This window comes from Apodemus sylvaticus, chromosome 13 (assembly GCF_947179515.1).
Source record: "Apodemus sylvaticus chromosome 13, mApoSyl1.1, whole genome shotgun sequence".
Classification (NCBI taxonomy): domain Eukaryota; kingdom Metazoa; phylum Chordata; class Mammalia; order Rodentia; family Muridae; genus Apodemus; species Apodemus sylvaticus.
The window spans coordinates 34,509,375-34,527,850 of NC_067484.1; the positions used below are offsets into that span (position 1 = coordinate 34,509,375).

Here is an 18,476-nt window from a genome sequence, read left to right on the forward strand (position 1 = left end):
TCAGTAGAACTAGATCCAAACCAAAAACTCTCAGGGCCTAGGGCAGAATGATCTTGCTTGTGACTATCTCTGGTCTTGAGTACCATAGTTATTACTATTCAAAAAAGTCCTCGGTTAGTTAGATTCTTACTTGACAAAGATTTTGTCTTTACTAATTTTCTGCCATTCATCTTTCTTTGTCCATCTGCTCACACATCACCCCACATATCCATCTGTCCATTCACTCATCTATCCATTCATCCATCCATTCACCTATTCATCCATTCACCTACTCATCCATCCACCATGTATTTACCCACACACCTTGACAGCAAGCCATACATGTACCTATACACATATCCATTCAGCCATCTACCCATACATTCACTAACACATCCATCCATCCATCCATTCACCAACTAACCTACACATCCATCATTCACTTGCCCCCACACACATCCATCTACCCATATGTCTGTTTCTCCATCCAACAGTTATTCACTTACCCATCCATAAATCCATGTATTCCTCTATCCAACAGTTACTATTCTATTTACCCCCATCTCTTGCTCCTCTTTTAGCTTTTTCTTTATGCTACAACAAGAACAACCACTGATCAGACTATGGGTGTTATAGCTTTGAAGAACTTCTTGGTATCAGTCCTTCCTAAAATGAACACCCCACCATATCCCCTGCCACATCCTAGAGCCAGCAAAACTTGGCTCTTGTGCCATTGCTTCTTTTAGCAGTTATAGATTCCACCATCAGAAGTGACTGTCTCCAAAGGGATGGACCTTGACAACCCTGGCCCTGTGCAAGTTGCCACATAGTCATAATTGTATACACAGTCTTTTCCTATTAAAATAAGGACCACTATTACATGTCATGTATACCTGGTATAGTTAGTGCTTTCCTCCTAGATAGATACTTGGAAAGTGCTGGCAATATAAATGGATCAGTTGCACCAAAGGTTGGGGATGCAGATCTGGGTATACACTCCTGCCTCTGGAAAGATTAGCTCAGTCCTTAGATGGCGGACCCTCCATCACTCTCTGCGGTTTGGCTGTCCTACACATGTACCACAGTGACAGAACTCTCCTCTGAGCAATGCTTGGTGCCCACTTCCTCTCCACTTCGCTTTGTCATGCCCCTGTGTCTTTCACATTCTGGAACTATGTACTACCTGTCAACTGGGTTTCGCCATCTAGGAACTTGTGATTTGTATCAAATCCTGAGACTCATGCTGCCTTCATTTTTGTCTTTCTCCCCTTCCAGAAAATAATTTCATGGATATCACCATCATTTTGTTCAGAGACAATGTCACGAAGTCCAATAGTGAGTGGTGGGTTCTCAACCTGACTGGAAGTAGGATATTCAATCAGGGGTCCCAAGCCTTGGAGCTGGTGGTCTTCAATGACAAAGTCAGCCCCCCAAGTCTGGGCTTCTTGGCTGGCTATGGGTAAGGAGTCACGTAATGATTAACAGTTCTAATGTCTGAATGCTGTGACGTTGAAATAGCTGCCTTTTCCCTCCTAAGAGTTGAGTTGTGTTTCTGCACTATTAAAAGTCACAAATCCTTGGCCTTTCATTTCAAAACACAGGGACAAGAGGTCCAAACACATCAGAATGCCTAGTGAGACTTACACAGGTCTGGGAGACAAGCTTCTGTTATGTCTTCCTGTTATGGCATGGTTTCATACAATTTGGTGTAATGGCACCACTGTTTAGCTTTCTAGCCATGAGCAAATGGATCAAATAGACACTACAGTTTTGATCTGGTCCAGACCACTACCCCTTCTGGTGTTTAAATACCATAGCCCAATAGAATCTAATCCACAAGCACCCTTAAGATACAAGTACGTTTTTCATAATTAACGTCATAAAAAAATCCATGCAGCATTTCATTATTTAAAGTAGACCTCAAGACAGGATTGTCAGAGGGAAAAGAGCTACTTTGAAAGGAACATGTGCAATTATGTTTCTACCCAACGTGTTGGATTTTGTCAAAGGGTAGCCAACGTGTCTAACCATCTTCATCATTTTCTCCTTTCTGTCTCTTTCAGTATCATGGGATTATATGCATCCGTTGTCCTTGTAATTGGAAAATTCGTTCGTGAGTTCTTTAGTGGCATCTCCCACTCCATCATGTTTGAAGAGCTTCCAAATGTGGACAGAATCTTGAAGTTGTGCACAGATATATTTCTCGTCCGGGAGACAGGGGAACTGGAGCTGGAGGAAGACCTCTATGCCAAATTGATATTCCTGTACAGGTCACCAGAAACCATGATCAAGTGGACTCGAGAAAAAACAAACTGATCCCTTAGGACCAGGACTGCAAATAAAGCTAACATTTGAAAAATAAATTGTTTTTAAAGAAAAGCACAAGACTCTAAGAGCTAAGCATTTCTAGTTGGGTGGCAACCATTTCACTTCGGGTGGTGGCTGAAAGAAGTTGATTTTCTTGTTCATGCAAGCCACCTCATACAAGAAGGCGCTGTTGAAGTTCTCCATACTCCCATTTCTCTGAAATCAGGGCTCATTGCTTTAGAGTTTTGTTTTGTTTTCAGTCAAGAGTGTCTTGCATTCCTAATCGGTTATGTGAAAGGTTCATGTAGGGTCCCTTCCCTTGGAGAAAGCCCCTGTGTCTAACTCTCTAGGGAACCTCACCTTTCCTGGCCTCGTGGACAAAGTGCAACACACTGCTCTCCTCACCGCTGGGGAAACTGCTGAGCAGAGACCCTGTGAGCCCTCAGCACACTCCAGTTGTGCAGCAGCAATAGGAGGCAGCAACACTGCCTGAGTTTCAAGAGGAAAGAGGGGACCCCGGACCCAGAAGATGTAGCTGGAAGGACAAGCCTCAATCTAAGCAAAAAGTTAACATTAGTGATACTCCTACTGCCTTATCTCAACTGAAGACTGATAAGAAATCTTTCTATCGAACACCAGTGACTTCTCAGGAAAAAAAAAAAACACTCAGCAAAGCAACTACGTGGACTCCTGCTTGTGAGGTCGGGTGGCAGACACCCCCCAGGGAGCAGCGACCATTGTGTTTCAGATGGCTCCTGTTCCACCAGAAGCAGAAGAACAGCAGTGGTCATCAGCTCAGCCTGATGGGAACACCTCAGCTTTGTAACTCCAGTGACTGAGGTCACAGGGCTCTTCTGCCTCCTGCCCCCCCCCCCACACACACACCTCTTCCCATCCTCTCATATGCTTCTTCCCATTTCCATGATTTAAGGCAGTGGTTTTTCCAGTGTGTGACATTTTCCTTGCTGTTTTTCAGGCATATCAAAGAGTTTACATATTCCGATTCACATTTTTACATCTAAGACGGGTTTTTTAAGTTCATAATTATGAAAGAAATATGTATATTGAGCTTGGGGAAATAAAATAATGATGGCCTTTTTCTTAAATTATTATCATTGGGAACACGACCTCTTCATGAACTAGCATTGTAGCATGAAAATTTATGATTGAAATGTACTTTTCATTCAATATTAAAAAATACCGTTTCTGAGAAGAACCATTGAATGGGCTAGACTATGTCAAAAACCACTCCTGTGTACTCTGGGTTCAGAACTGACTTCAAATAAAGCACATCTTGCAAAGTCATCAGAAGAGTGTTCTATTTATGCATTCATTCATTTATTGGTCCTCTGCATGGAAGTATAATGATTGCTTTCGATATAGCATACCAAGAATCAAAATAAGAAAGCACTTGTCCATTTCCTTTGTTAGACAGGTGCTATGGAGGGACAGTAGCAGCAAGGGTGAAAGCAGTTCACAAAGGGGAAGCTGTGACAGTGGCTATGGAACCTTTCGAATAGCAGAGCCCAAGTAATCAATGTCTTCTGGAGAACTGAGTAGTATACAATTGTTCTCATTGTACCTCAGCCTGACAATATAAACTGTTGCAGTCAATCACGGCAACCATAAAAATCAAGTCACTTAGTAATAGAACTCTCTGATGACCAACCAACTAGAATTAGCAACTATTCTATAAGTGGGTCAATTCACAAACCTTGCAGCCCACCTTCAGACCTGCCAAGCACCTTGTCTTCAGCTACTAATAAGAATGCATAACACCCTCCTGGTCCCCAAAGATTGCTGTCCAAGTGACTCAGCCAGATATCTGCTAACTATCTATGGCATCTCTCTTCTCTTCCTGCACAAGAGGTAGTTCTGGCATGGCTTGGGATATAGATTTAGAAGAGAGAATGGGGTATAGGGAATGATGAAGCCTCTGGCACTAGGCTGTATTCCCTTGGATTATCCATAAGTCCTCTAGATACAGTCTTTAACCCTGGTATCCAACAGAAAAAGACTATATTCCAGTTCAGGTGAATTCAATGTTGTCTTGGGCAACTTGGTAATGATACTCTGTCTAAACTAAAAGTTAAAAAAATAGCTTAGAAATTGTGGCTCAGTGGTAGAAAATGAGGCCCTATTCCAATACTAGATCTCTGAATTCATCTTCATCTAAATGCAAAGAAAATCTTTTTTGATGAATGTTGAGAGATGCAATAATTTGTGGGTATAAAGATTAAGAACAAAGGGGGTAGTTTAATAGCTCTCTATCAGAGAAACAGTTTTGAGTTCTCCCCTAGGGACTGTAATTGTCATGGGTTTTTGACTTAGTTAACAAATGGTACCAGGTAAAAGCTCCATCTTGTCCTTAAATCCAATCTGAAAGTGGTTGGTAACTCCAATAAGATTGATGCCACTACTGCAGCAATGGCCCATCTTGCCAGGCTGTTCCCAAACAGCATTTCTTTTGTGTAGAATAGATAGATGAAGTTATAGTAAACCAAATAGATACAGAGACGCATGGTAGTACTTGATCACAACACCCCTCATAAGAGTCCCCAGTTATCATTCTCCTGGGAGTTATTCTATTGTAAATCCCAAAAGAGATGAGTGGATTATACCCACCTGGGCGCTGATATGGATTAAAATTGTTCTCTGATCTCTTCATCACTATAGCTAGTCACCCTGGAACAGAATGATATGCCAGTATTCATACTGAATATATGTATTGTTTTGATAAAGATATGTACAACCCAAAGATTTTGACATATTAGTATTTCCTGGAGAAACAGACTAATAGAATGAATATATATTAAAAGGGCATTTATTAGATTGCCTTGCACAGTCCTGTCTGCAGAGTCCAACAATGGCTATTTCACACTGGACAGTCTGAGAACTTGGTAGCTTCTCAGTCTATAAATATGGATATGCTGGCAGAACCACCCTGGTGTTGAAAGCCTGGAGGATCTCTGGAGAGCCACTTGAGCCTGAAGAAGACAAGTTCTGAGATCAGCAAAGGCATACAGCAGCAGTGGCAGCAGTGAAGTAGTTGAACTCACCAGTAAGAGATGAAAGCAGTAGGTGAAATGCCAAGCTTTAATCCCAACCTCCTCATAGCTAGGTTGCCACAGAAAGATGCCACCCACATTTAAAGTGGGTCTTCCACTTCAAACACCAGAATCACAATTATCACACTAGTTCCTATAGCTTAACTGGTAGTTGTTTCCTAATCCAGTTAAAATGACTACCACGATTAAGCACCATGTAGTTAAAAGGAAGGGTAGTTTCAGACCAAGAAGACATTATAAGGATTGCTGAATATTCCCCCAGGGCAAGAATGCAGAGACCACCAGTTAAATCACCCCATTCCCAAACAACCACCTTCCAATCAAGCTCCTTCTGAGGTGTGAATGTGTTCAGAAAAGGAAAGAAATTAAACAAGCCTTATGTCATCTGGTTTATGGCCTGAAAGTTGAGTTGAGTTGAAGAATCATTTCTTCCCAAAAAGTTGCAGGAGAAGGAGGATGGAGCCTGGTTGTCCTGGCTGGTTTTGTGTGTCAACTTGACACAGGCTGGAGTTATCACAGAGAAAGGGGCTTCAGTTGGGGAAGTGCCTCCATGAGATCCAACTGTGAGGCATTTTCTCAATTAGTGATCAAGGGGGAGGGCCCCTTGTGGGTGGTACCACCTTTGGGCTGGTAGTCTTGGGTTCTATAAGAGAGCAGGCTGAGTAAGCCAGGGGAAGCAAGCCAGTGAGAAACATCCCTCCATGGCCTCTGCATCAGCTCCTGCTTCCTGACCTGCCTGAGTTCCAGTCCTGAATTCCTTTAGTGATGAACTGCAATGTGGAAGTGTAAGCTCAATAAACCCTTTCCTCCCCAACTTGCTTCTTGGTCTTGATGTTTGTGCAGGAATAGAAACCCTGACTAAGACACTGGTCCTCTGTGAACAGAGAGGGAGGATGAAACAACACTAGAGGAGGAGGATGGTGCCTGGTCCTCCGTGAACAGAGAGGGAGGATGGAGCCTGGCCCTTGGTGGCTCAACTAGAAAGGACAAGGCCATATGCATAAGAAAGTCCTTTCTTGGGAAGATGTAGCGAAAACAGACAGTATCTATGTGGCTGTGACACTAAGAAGAAAAGAAATCAGACCAACCTGGGTGTAGAGTCGTGCTTTTACCCCAAAACAAGTGAAAACTCAGGAGCAGGTTCTTGACAAGCCTATGCCTAGGACTGCTAGCTCAGACACATGGCTGTCTTCCCTTCTGAAACTCCTTCAGCATCTTTCTGTGGGATTTTGGAAAACACTTTGTTTATATATCTGGGTTTGTATAGGGAGTTTTCCCTAGCCCTAGGGAATTAGAGTTATCTGCCTCAGGTTCCTCACTAATGCCATAGGAAGATATCCTCTCAATTATGCTGTAAGAACACACTTCCCAAGCTGTATCATGAATGTTATATTCCGTGGGAACCCAGACTGGATCCCAAAGCCAATACCATAACCTTGAATAGTCTTAATATTGATTTGTTTTCCATGATCATGACACAGTATGAGGTCCCCAAAGAGCAGTTCCATGCTTACAGTTAGAAGGTCACTCTCTCCTGAGAGGATCTGTGGATTCACTGCAGGAGCATGGTATCACCATCATTAGTAAGCACCCTTGCCTTAGAATGCAGAGAGGCTGGAGGACCACATGGTTAGGCCATTCACCTATCATTCTTAGGGTTTTAGTGCTGAGAACAGACACCATGACCAAGGCAAGTCTTTATTTATTTATTTATTTATTTATTTATTTATTTATTTATGTACACTGCAGTTGTCTTTAGACACACCAGAAGAGTGCATCGGATCCTATTATAGATGGTTGTGACCCACCATGTGCTTGCTGGGAATTGAACTCAGGACCTCTGGCAGAGCAGTCAGTGCTCTTACCTGCTGAGGCATCTCTCCAGCCCAACCAAGGCAAGTCATACAAAGACAACATTTAATTGGGTCTGGATTACAGGTTCAGAGGTTCAGTCTATTATCATCAAGGTGGGAGCATGGCATCATCCAGGCAGGCATGGTGCAGACAGAGGTGAGAGTTCTACATCATCATCTGAAGGCTGCTAGCAGACTACTCGCTTCCAGGCAGCAAGGTTGAGGGTATTTAAACCCATTGCCACAGTGACACACCTACTCCAACAAGGCCATACTTCTTAATAGTGCCACTCCCTGGGCCAAGCATATCCAAAGCAACACAATTCTCTAGGGTACAAGGACTCTCTCATTAAAACTGTTGTCATTTGGACAAAATGGCATTTTGGACAAAATTTTGTTATCAGAATCTATGAAAGGAAGTGCTTATAGTCTAGGTTGTGGATGGGAAAATGATCGATTGCTTATGATACCTCAAAATATGTAGCAGGTAGAGCAGGAGCAGAACAAATTGTTCTTATTGTGTGTTGTGTGAGAATCTGAGTCTGAAAGTGATACTACTTTAAGGACCAAAGTCAAACCATTTTGAGTAGATTTGATCCACAAAGTATGTGCTAGTTACAGAAATCTATAGAACAAATCACTCTAAATCAAAGGGTCTTAAAATGTCATTTATTTCTCACAGTGCCTCTGGTGAAAGAATCTAGGGTCAGCTTGGTAGGTCCTAGCTCAGAGTTTCAGGTGAATTTACTGGAGCTACAGTGCTGAAGGCCCCATTACTCACATAGCGAGCAGCAAACTGTGGTGTAGCCAAGGGCTGCTCTCTCTGAGAACATTCTCTCCATCAGGTTACTTAAGTGTCTTGGTAAAGTGGTGGTGTAAGACTCTGGCCCTCAGACAGTGGTACTTACTTTGAGACACCCTGAGATACCGAGATGCAGATTGCTGCAAAAGCAAGAGGTTTATTTTCTGGAACATCAGGGGTCGACCTTCAATTAGTCCCTCAAGGCGATCCGGAAAAGGCTATTACAAGCAGTTTTTATACTTTTTAGGGGCACAGGTTACATCAGCAAGGTTACAGTTCAAACTTATTGGCTAAGCATATTGACCTTAAAATCTATTGGCTAGCAAGCATGACGCACATTTGATATCTACCTGGGACTTTCCAAAGGGTCAGATGACTACCAGTCAGTACATTCTGAGCATTTTTTTTTTTATTTTTACTCAAGAATGTTCCTGTGGGTGGAGAATGGAACTTGACTTAGCCTCGACCCCAGGCAGGTGGGGGAAGCTGTAAGGTGGGTGTGGAACTGGCAAAGCCCTGAGGGTGCCTCAGTGGTTGCCTTGCTCCAGGAACCCTGGAAACTATGGTTGGAGGAACAGTGTTTCTTGTCTGGCATAGGGAGGCAAAGGGAGACCTTCCTTCAAAGGTCTCCTATGAGGTCCACAGGTCACCCATATTCACTCTGAGGGAGAAATACTTGAGGTCAGAAGGCAAGGCAATGGCAGCCAGCCACTCCAATAGAGAAACCAGAGTCATTCTGTTAGCTTCCAAAGGAAATGATAGGGTTCAAGATGACTAAAGGAAGACCTAAGGTTTTGCCCCTGAGCAAGAACCATACAGGAAATCATGCCATCTTGGGCACGTGGTATCATTTGTATCTCAAAGCAAGTGAGCACGGAGGAGGAGCTGTTTCCAAGACGTCCAACCCAGCCTCTGCTAGATCACAAGTTCCTCTGGTGCAGACTCCTTGCCACTTACCACAGGAAGTGGCTAAAGGAACAGAAGGTCCTCAAACTGCACTTCCTCAAGGGTATTACTGACAGAAGCAGAGATGGGAAGAACCTCATACCTGACTTCAGGAGAGCTGAAACCACCAGCATCTTTCTCAGCTACCTCTGCCAGACCCTGCTGATAGCTTTGCCATCCTAGAGGGCAGAGGAGACCGATGTCTGGGATAAACTCAGAGAGTAGTTATGCCAAAACTTGCTCATCTCCTCTTCTGTATCATCACTAGATACTAGGAAACAGTAGCTACAGTGGGGGTTGGGGTTGGGGGGTGGTCATCATTTGTGGTGGTTTGAATGAAAATGTCCCCCATAGACCACGGAGAGTGGTATTATTGGAGAGGTGGCCTTTTTAGAGTAGGTGTGGCCTTGTTGCAGGAAGTGTGTCACAGGGGTTGGACTTTGAGGTTTCTGACACTTAGACTGGGCCCAGTGTGACTCTCTCTCTTCCTGCTGCCAGCTGATTCCAGTATAGAACTCTCAGCTCCTTCTCCAGCACCATGTCTGTGCCACCACGCTTCCCACCACAATGATAACAAACTAAACCTCTGAACTTGTAAGCAAACCTCAACTAAATACCACCCTTATAAGAACTGCCGTGGTCATGGTGTCTCTTCACAGCCATAGAGCACTGACTAAGAAGTGCATGGATCTGTATTCTTGTACTGAGGGTGGAAATGTTTATGGTTTGGTGTGTAGGGTGTGAGTGTGTGTGTGTGTGTGTGCATGGTGTATGTACAAGTGCATATGCTTGTGCATGCAGAGGCCAGAGAATACTAGGCATCCATACACTAGTCTATTCTCCTCTTCCTATTCTGTTGAGAGAGCACTGTACCTGGATCTAGGCTAGTGGCCAGCATCCTCAGTGAGCCTTCTGTCTCTGCTTCCAACAACCCTGAGGTTACAGGCACATGCAGGTGGCCATGCCTGACCAAGGCAGCTCAGTCAACAGGGTTTCAAGGGAGGAATGAAAAGAAAAAAGACAACTAGACAACATTATAACATGACTCCAGCCAGTGCTGAGGCTGAAGTGGGTTTATTTTTCTCCAGTCTGTGTTTATGCCATTCTAAGTACACGCAAATAATAAGGTCCATTCTAGGGCATAAACAAAGTAGTTAAGGAACAAACAAAGCACAAATAAATATAGTCAAGGAACAAACAAGGCAATAAACAAAATCCCTTGGTATTCAGGGACTTATCAAGATGATCAAGATCTTGAACGTACTTCCTAGTCCCAGCCCCAAGTCAAATTCTTGTCTGAGCTTATTTCCTTGTCCTAACTCAATGTCAAATTCCTGCCAAATTCCTACAAGGTGGCCCCCAAAGCTCTTCACACATGCCGGTCTTTTTTTAATGCCAAGTGCTAGAATCTGACCTTATGTTGAAAGGATAGAAAATATAGCCTAACTCTCTAATGACCCCAAGAAGTCAGAAGTTTAAAATGCTATCTCGCTCCAAAGAAGCTCTAACTCCAGCCTTTTAAGGAGCCCTAAACACTTCATATTCCAGAGCCCGCTCTTTGTTAGAAACTAGGTAAAAGGTCACATTCCAGAGCCCGCCCTTTGTTAAGAGCAAGGCAAAAAGGCCTTGGATAGGTGATTCTGGCCCGGTAAGATAACTGGAAATGAGCTAATTATCTGCTTATCTTGCTTCTGTAAACTGCTATGCCATTACCCTCACCCAGGAGTTCACGCAGCTATAGATCTCCAAGAAAATAGGAAACTAATTGGTCCATAGAGCTCGGGCTCTGACCATTTAAACTGATTGGCCTAAAAACTATGGAGAGCTACAAATCGATTGGCTCGCACTTCACGGGCTCTTGGTGCTAAGGAATGATTGGTTTGGGCTTTGTTGTAAACTTATAAAGGCTGTTGCAATTCTGCACTCGTGGTCCCACAGTCCTCTACCACTGCGTGGTGTACGACTGTGGACCCCACAGGTCTGGAATAAAAAATGCTCTTGCTTATTGCATCAAGACCGTTTCTCACGAGTGATATGGGTGTCGCCTTCTGAGGCATGGGGCACTGGGGTGCCCTCGTTTTTCGGGTTTTACAATGTCCTCATGCTTGTACACAGGCACTGACCCACTGACCCACTAAGCCATATTTCCAACTCCAAAAGTGCTATTGAGCTCGTGTGCTTGCTCTCTTGCTTCCTCCTTCCTTTCGTTTTCTAGCAGTTTTTTTTTTTTTTTTTTTTTTTTTTATTGAGTTCTTTTACTTTTGAGAGTTTTTGTTGTTGTTGTTTTGGATTTGGTTTTTTTGAGACAGGGTTTCTCTGTATAGCCCTGGCTGTCCTGGAACTTACTCTGTAGACCAGGCTGGCCTTGAACTCAGAAATCCGCCTGCCTCTGCCTCCCAGAGTGCTGGGATTACAGGCGTGCTCCACCACTGCCTGGCTACTTTTGAGATTTTAAGATAATAACATCACTTAAGAAAATAAAACTTTCCCTTTTGTCCTTCCCTGTGTTCTGATAAAAGCTGCCTGTGCTGGTAGTAGCCTGTGTGCAAAGGTTAAAGATGATCTGGATCAACCAAGCCATCAAGTTTATGACCTGACAGGTGTACATTTCCTAGGCCCCTGAGCGTGCCGGTAGCAATGTAAGCTCTGAGCATCTCTAGTCACAGCACCCACCATCCAGTGAAGAAGTCTGAGTGCTTTCTGCATTGTCCTAGGCCTGCTGGAGACAGGTCAGACAACAGACAAGTATTTACCAGCTCAGTCAATTGATTTATCCTAGACCAGCGGTCCTCAACCTTCCTAATGCTGCGACCCTTTAACACAGTTCCTTACGATGTGGTGACCTCCATCGGTTAAAATTATTTTCATTGCCACTTCATAACTGATTTTGCTACTGTTACGAATCAATACATTGTTTTCTGATGGATAGGCAACCCCTGTGAAAGGCCATTCAACACACAAAGGGGTTCTAAGCCAGAGGTTGAGAACCACTGAACCACTGTTTTAGACACTAGCAGAGCAGGTGCTGACAGGGCTGGAGCCATTCGCTGATTTCTCCTGTATCTTAAGACTGGTTATGGGGCAAACCCAGCCTTCTCTGTAGAGCCCCTGTGGCCCTGCAGGCATTTCTCAGGGGGACTCTCCATAGGTCATCTGGCTAAGGCAAGGACAGGGATTGTGGAGACATGAGGGTGAACTGGAGGCTCAGGGAAGCCGTGTACTTGACCTTTATCCTCAGTTTCCCTTTCATGACATTACTGCAGAGTCCACAGTAGGTGCCACTGGCTCCTGAGGGGACACATCCCCATCCAACGCCTTATACCTTGTTCTCCAGTAAACCGAGATGGGTAGTTACACTGACCTACATGCCTGTATGTGCCAGGGGCTCAGGCAGAGAACATGCAGAGTCCTGTTGGCCATTGCCCAGGTTTGTAGCCACATGCTGTGTGGGAAAACTCTGCTAATTAAGGTGGAAGTCCACCATGACCAGATGGTTATGCTCTGGGTTCCGTGAAATATGGGAGACTCCCTTCATTAGTGGGCTTCTCCTCTGACCTTGTCTGGAGAATTCTAAGGCCCCATGTATGCTTCTACCTGAGACATGTCATACAGCCTCAGTTAGATTACAGCATCAATTTTCTTTTTCCTGAAAACCCTTTTAGCTAGCGCCTGAAATGCTTTCTCATGCTAATGAGGCATTTCAGCTATAAGCTCCCAGCCAATCACCTTTGCCCATCCTGGATGTTCCTACCCTCAGTCTCCCAAAACCTTATAAGCCTTGAAACACCCTAAGTGAACTTGATCTGCCTAGTGATTGCTGGCCCAACCCCCACCATCAGCACCACTACCAGTCTCTGCTCCCACTGCCCTTGTGGATGGTGTCAGCCGACAATCCACTAAAGCAGGAAGATTCACATTGCTGGATTTCCTTTCCTAGTGAACCAACAGGGACAAATGGTCCAAAAAGGTGTCATAGATAAATTCTTGTCCTGGAGGTATGAGTGTGTACAGGACACAATGAACTCTGACCTTTCCTGAGGGCTCCAATCCTCCAGAGCTGTCCTTCCAGTGTTCTATGAGAAGCTTCTGCCTGACCCCATCTCTACAGTTTGGGTTTCCTACTTGCACATCTGGATTTTGTAGTTTCATTTGGGATGTTGGGTCATGCCTGCTTTTCATTCCTACTTCATGCCCAGAAACAAAAGTACATACATGGCCAAGGTCCATGCTTTGGCGCCAGTGCAGCTGTAGGGCTCCAAGCTTCAGGTAACCACATACAGCTGTGCTCTAGGCCATGGCCAGGGCCAAGGCTCACAGGGCAGCCTGACTCTTCCTGCCAGAGCCTCTAGGCCTCCTAGGCTCCCATGGTCACACCCAGCAGGGTTTTTTGAATCCCTGTGCAAGCTGGAAAGCCACAGGTCCAGAGGCCAGCATAGGCCTCACCTCTGTAGGATCTGAAGTTCATACAAGTTGGACAGCATCCCACTTTATGAAAAATAAAAGAAGAAAAAAAAAAGGCTTTCTTTAAAACCTGGAGAAGAGCTTCATTAAAAGTGAGAATTGGAGGTATGGGGAGGGAGGAAGCCTTGAAAGAAAGAGAGAGGGGAGGGGTGAAGGAAGAGGAGAAAGGAAGGGAGGGGAGGGAAAAGGAGGGGACGGAAGGGAAGGGAAAAGAAAGGAAGGGAAGGAGGAAGAGAAAAGGGGTGGGGTGGGCTTCCTATTATGGTCTTCAGAGAAATGTCCAGAGTATACTTTATTATTATAACCTTTCAGGGAGTAATAGGTCGTATATCATATGACTTAGTGAAAGATAGCATACAAGCCAAGTGTATGGAAGAGCCAGGTATGGTTAGTGTCATCAATTAGGAGCTGTAGAAACCACTGGACAGTCTCTCAACTCTCTGACCCAGGGGGAGCTTCAGAGAGGAGTGGCCTGATCTCTTCAGACTGTGGGATCTGAAGCTTAACAGCATGACCACTGTCGTAAAGGGGCAGGCTGGTGTTCTGACAGCACACTGTCACTAAAACCGTTAAGAGTCTCAATCCCCCTGGATTGTCTCATCACCTAAAATGACCGTCAGGAAGGAATAAACACGGTGAGTGAAATTACTCAGGATACAGTAAATGCCATAAGGGTTAGGCAGGATCACAAATGCTTCCGTTCTTTTTTTAAGGTGTTAAGTGGGGGCCTCTCCTTTCCTTTTAGGCTCCATATTTGGCTTGCCCTTTATTGCATTATTTCTGTTTAATGTTATCCCTCTCACTTCCAGATCTGACCATGGCCTTGAGGCCTCTGCAACCTAATCAACCTCATGCCAGAAGAGAATTCTATCAGCTTCCTTTCTGAACCCACTGTTGTTTGTTTTATATTAAGAGTTCAAGGCAAAATGTGGGGGCCTGGTGCTCCCTGTTGATGTGGCCCAGGAGTACAAAGCGATCAAAGGTCCTGTGTCCTCCCATGAGGATGTGCAGTCAGCCTGCAGCAGCTCCCACGTGGGGTGTCCCATCCTCATCTCTAACTCTGTGGCCTGCCTGACAGCATGCAACCTCCCAAGATGATAAGCCTATTCTCTGTGGCTGGTTAAATGTAATGTACAAAGATATGCATTCCATGTCGATGAAGTAGGTCAATGTTAGTGCTAACATTGCATTCTAGTGATAGACATGGACTTTGTAATTTGGACAATCTATGTTTGAGAATTTAAATTCAGGTTTAAATCTCACTCAGCTTACTACATGTCAACTGGATGTGCTAACTTCACAGATTAATTAAGTGCTTGCTGATTTTGAAAACTGAGTTTTAAGACTGTAACTTAGGCCCTGAGTGAGGTAACCCAGACACAAAAGAACACACATGGTATGTGCTCACTGAGAAGCGGATATTAGCCCCAAAGCTCAGAATACGCACAATACAACCCACAGACCATCTGAAGCTTAAGAAGGAAGAGCAAAGTGTGGGTGCTTCAGTCCTGCTTAGGAACAGAATAATCATAGAAGGTAGAGGGAGGGAGGAAACAGGGAGGGAGAGAGGAAGGGGAGAAAAAAAATCGGGAACAGGATCAGGTATGGGAAGGGACAGAAGTACAGGGTGTCAGGAAATTGAATAGAAATATGTGGCAGTGGGGGATGGGGAACTGGGGTAGCCACTAGTCCCAGATGCCAGGGAAGCAAGAGGCTCCCAGGACCCAACAGGAATGACATTAGCGGAAATACCCATAAATATAGGAGATAGAACCTGTAGAGACCACCTCCAGTGGATAGGCTTGCCCCCCAGTTGAGGGATGGGGCCACCCACAATCTCAAAATTTTTGACTCAGAATTGTTCCTGTCTAAAGGAAATGCAGGGACAAAAAATGCAGCAGAGACTGAAGGAAAGGCCATCCAGAGACCACCCACCCCACCTAGGGATCCATCCCATCTACAGATGCTATTGCTAATGCCAAGAAGCACTTGCTGACAGGAGCTGGTATGACAGCCCCGAGTGGCTCTGCCAGCACCTTACACAAATTCAGATACAGCCAACCATCCCACTGAGCCTGGGGATGCCAATGGAAAAGCTAGGGGGAAGGACTGAAGGAGCTGAAGGGGATTGCAACACCATAGAAAAAACAACATCAACTAGCTGAACCACCCAGAGCTTCCAAGGACTAAACCATCAACCAAACAGTATACATGGAGGGATCCATGGCTCCAGCTACGTATGTAGCAGAGGATGGCTTCATCTGGTATCAATGGGAGGGGAGGCCCTTGGTCCTGTGGACGCTTGATGTCTAATCATAGGACGATGCTAGAGTTGTGAGGCAGGAGTGGGTGAGTGGGTGGAGGAGCACCCTCATAGAGGGAGGGGGGATGGGATGGCTCAGAAGGGAAACTGGGAAGGGGGACATTTGAAATATAAATAAATGAACATAGTGCAGCACGTATTCTTATTACATGCTGGGGAATCTTCTGGGTATATGCCCAGGAGTGGTATAGCAGGATCCTCCAGAAGTGACATGCCCAGTTTTCTGAGGAACCGCCAGACTGATTTCCAGAGTGGTTGTACCAATTTGCAACCCCACCAGCAGTGGAGGAGTGTTTCTCTTTCTCCACATCCTCGCCAACACCTGCTGTCTCGAGTTTTTAATCTAAGCCATTCTGACAGGTGTAAGGTGAAATCTCAGGGTTGTTTTGATTTGCATTTCCCTAACGACTAATGATGTTGAGCATTTTTTAAGATGCTTCTCAACCATCTGAAGTTCTTCGGGTGAAAATTCTTTGTTTAGCTCTGTACCCCATTTTTTAATAGGGTTATATGGTTTTCTGGGGTCTAACTTCTTGAGTTCTTTGTATATATATTGGATATTAGCCCTCTATCTGATGTAGGGGTGATGAAGATCTTTTCCCAATTTGTTGGTTGCCGATTTGCCCTTTTGATGGTGTCCTTTGCCTGACAGAAACTTTGTAATTTTAGGAGGATACATGCTCCACTATGTTCATAGCAGCCCTATTTATAATAGCCAGAAGCTGGAAAGAACCCAGGTATCCCTCAATGGAGGAATGGATACAGAAAACATGTTATGTATATACAATGGAGTACTATTCAGCCATTAGAAACAATGAATTCATGAAATTCTTAGACAAATGGATGGAGCTGGAGAACATCATACTAAGTGAGGTAATCCAGTCTCAAAAGATCAATCATGGTATGCACTCACTAATAAGTGGATATTAACCTAGAAAATTGGAATACCCAAAACATAATCCACACATCAAATGATGTCCAAGAAGAACGGAGGAGTGGCCCCTGGTTATGGAAAGACTCAGTGTAGCAGTATAGAGCAATACCAGAACAGGGAAGTGGGAAGGGGGAGGGAAGAGGGCTTATGGGACTTTTGGGGAGTGGGGAGCCAGAAAAGGGGAAATCATTTGAAATGTAAATAAAAAATATATCGAATAAAAAAAAGAAATGTAAATAAATAATCAAAAAAGATATTAACAACAAAATCTTAAGCTTTGTGGAAATTAAATCTGTATATGTAACTCTGTAAGAAATTCTAACATCCTAGGCAATAAGAATCCATGTAAGGTCTTTCAATAAAAAAGGTATATTGGCAGTTTCACACAGTCTCTCTCACACACATTCTCTCTCTCTCTCTCTCTCTCTCTCTCTCTCTCTCTCTCTTTCACACACACACACACATACACACACACACAACATACACACACACAGTCAAGGAGGCATTGCTTCCTAGTTTTTAAAAAAAATGTTTCCCTCATTTTTTCTTTAGAGACATTATAATGTCCTTAAATCATTAAATCAAAGTCAGCTGGGGCCTATTATTGGTGCTAGCAACTTAAGAAAAATGACTACCCATTACCTCTCAGCTTTTTAATGGGAATACAAATGCTAGTGACCAAAAAGCTGCTTGGACACATCACTGATTCCTGAGAAACACAAACAGTCCAAGAATCTCTCTGAATTATTAGTTTTTTTTTTTTTTTTACTACAACTTAACCTAAATTTAAATATCAAAATATATTATCAATATCCACAAGGAGTCAGGGACAATATTGTATAGCAAATATCTACTTAATTATAGGTGAGCAGGAGAAGGCGGAGTCGCCATCTTTGTCCCCAGCCAGACGAGACAGGCAACCCCAGGTATTGAGCTATCCCTAGTATAAGACCTCTGGGGAGACAGACAACCGAGCTGCGGGCTGCCATCTGCACCTAGGACCTGGGAGAGCAGCGGTTCCTCCGTGGGCCAGCCAGGTGTGGGTCCGGTGCCCTGCGGGATCCCCGCAGCCATCTTCGCTCTCTGACAGAGCAGACGGGCAGTACCAGGTTCAGTCCACAGAGATAACGCAAGCATAACATTGTTTGGGGCAGGTCACACCAGGGCTCCAATGATACCCAAGAGGAGGGCAGCACATCAGCAATCTGTGCCAGGGGAAACCCAGCCATCCAGTGTTGTGGAAACAGCCTTATAGGCTCAAAGGAGGTTGAAGCGCCACCCAGTTACTAGACCAACTAACACCAGTGAGAACTAGATGGCAAAAGGCAAATGTAGGAACTTTACTAACAGAAATCAAGGCAATATGGCAGCATCTGTTAATTCTCCATTAACAGCAAGTCCTGGATAACCAATACACCAGAAAAACAAGATTTGGATTTAAAAGCACTGGTCATGATGCTGTTACAGGAACACATGAAGGACATAAATAAATCTCTTAGAGAAATTCAGGAGGAAATGGATCAAAAGTTAGAAGCCCTTACAAGGGAAACACAAAAATCATTAAAAGAAATTCAGGAGAATACGGGTCAAAAGATAGAAGCCAATAAGGAGGAAATACAAAAATCATTTAAAGAAATACAGGAGAAGTTTGGTTAACAGGCTGAGATCATGAAAGAGGAAACACAAAAATCTCTTAAAGAATTACAGGAAAACACAAGCAAGCAAGTGAAGGAGCTCAGCAAAACCATCCAGGATCTAAAATCAGAAGTAGAAACAACTAAGAAATCACAAAGGGAGACAACTT

General features: G+C 44.2%; 1 protein-coding gene across 1 annotated transcript in view; it reads left to right on the forward strand.

Annotated features, from left to right (window-relative positions):
• The window catches only part of Piezo2 (piezo type mechanosensitive ion channel component 2), a 390,271-nt gene extending 386,680 nt beyond the window's left edge, over positions 1–3,591 (forward strand). Inside the window, exons 52-53 of the mRNA XM_052155704.1 lie at positions 1,255–1,438; positions 2,043–3,591. Coding sequence (XP_052011664.1) covers positions 1,255–1,438; positions 2,043–2,295 — 437 coding nt within the window. The 3' untranslated portion in view covers positions 2,296–3,591. The remainder of the gene's footprint in view (positions 1–1,254; positions 1,439–2,042) is intronic.
• Positions 3,592–18,476: the final 14,885 nt, after the last annotated feature.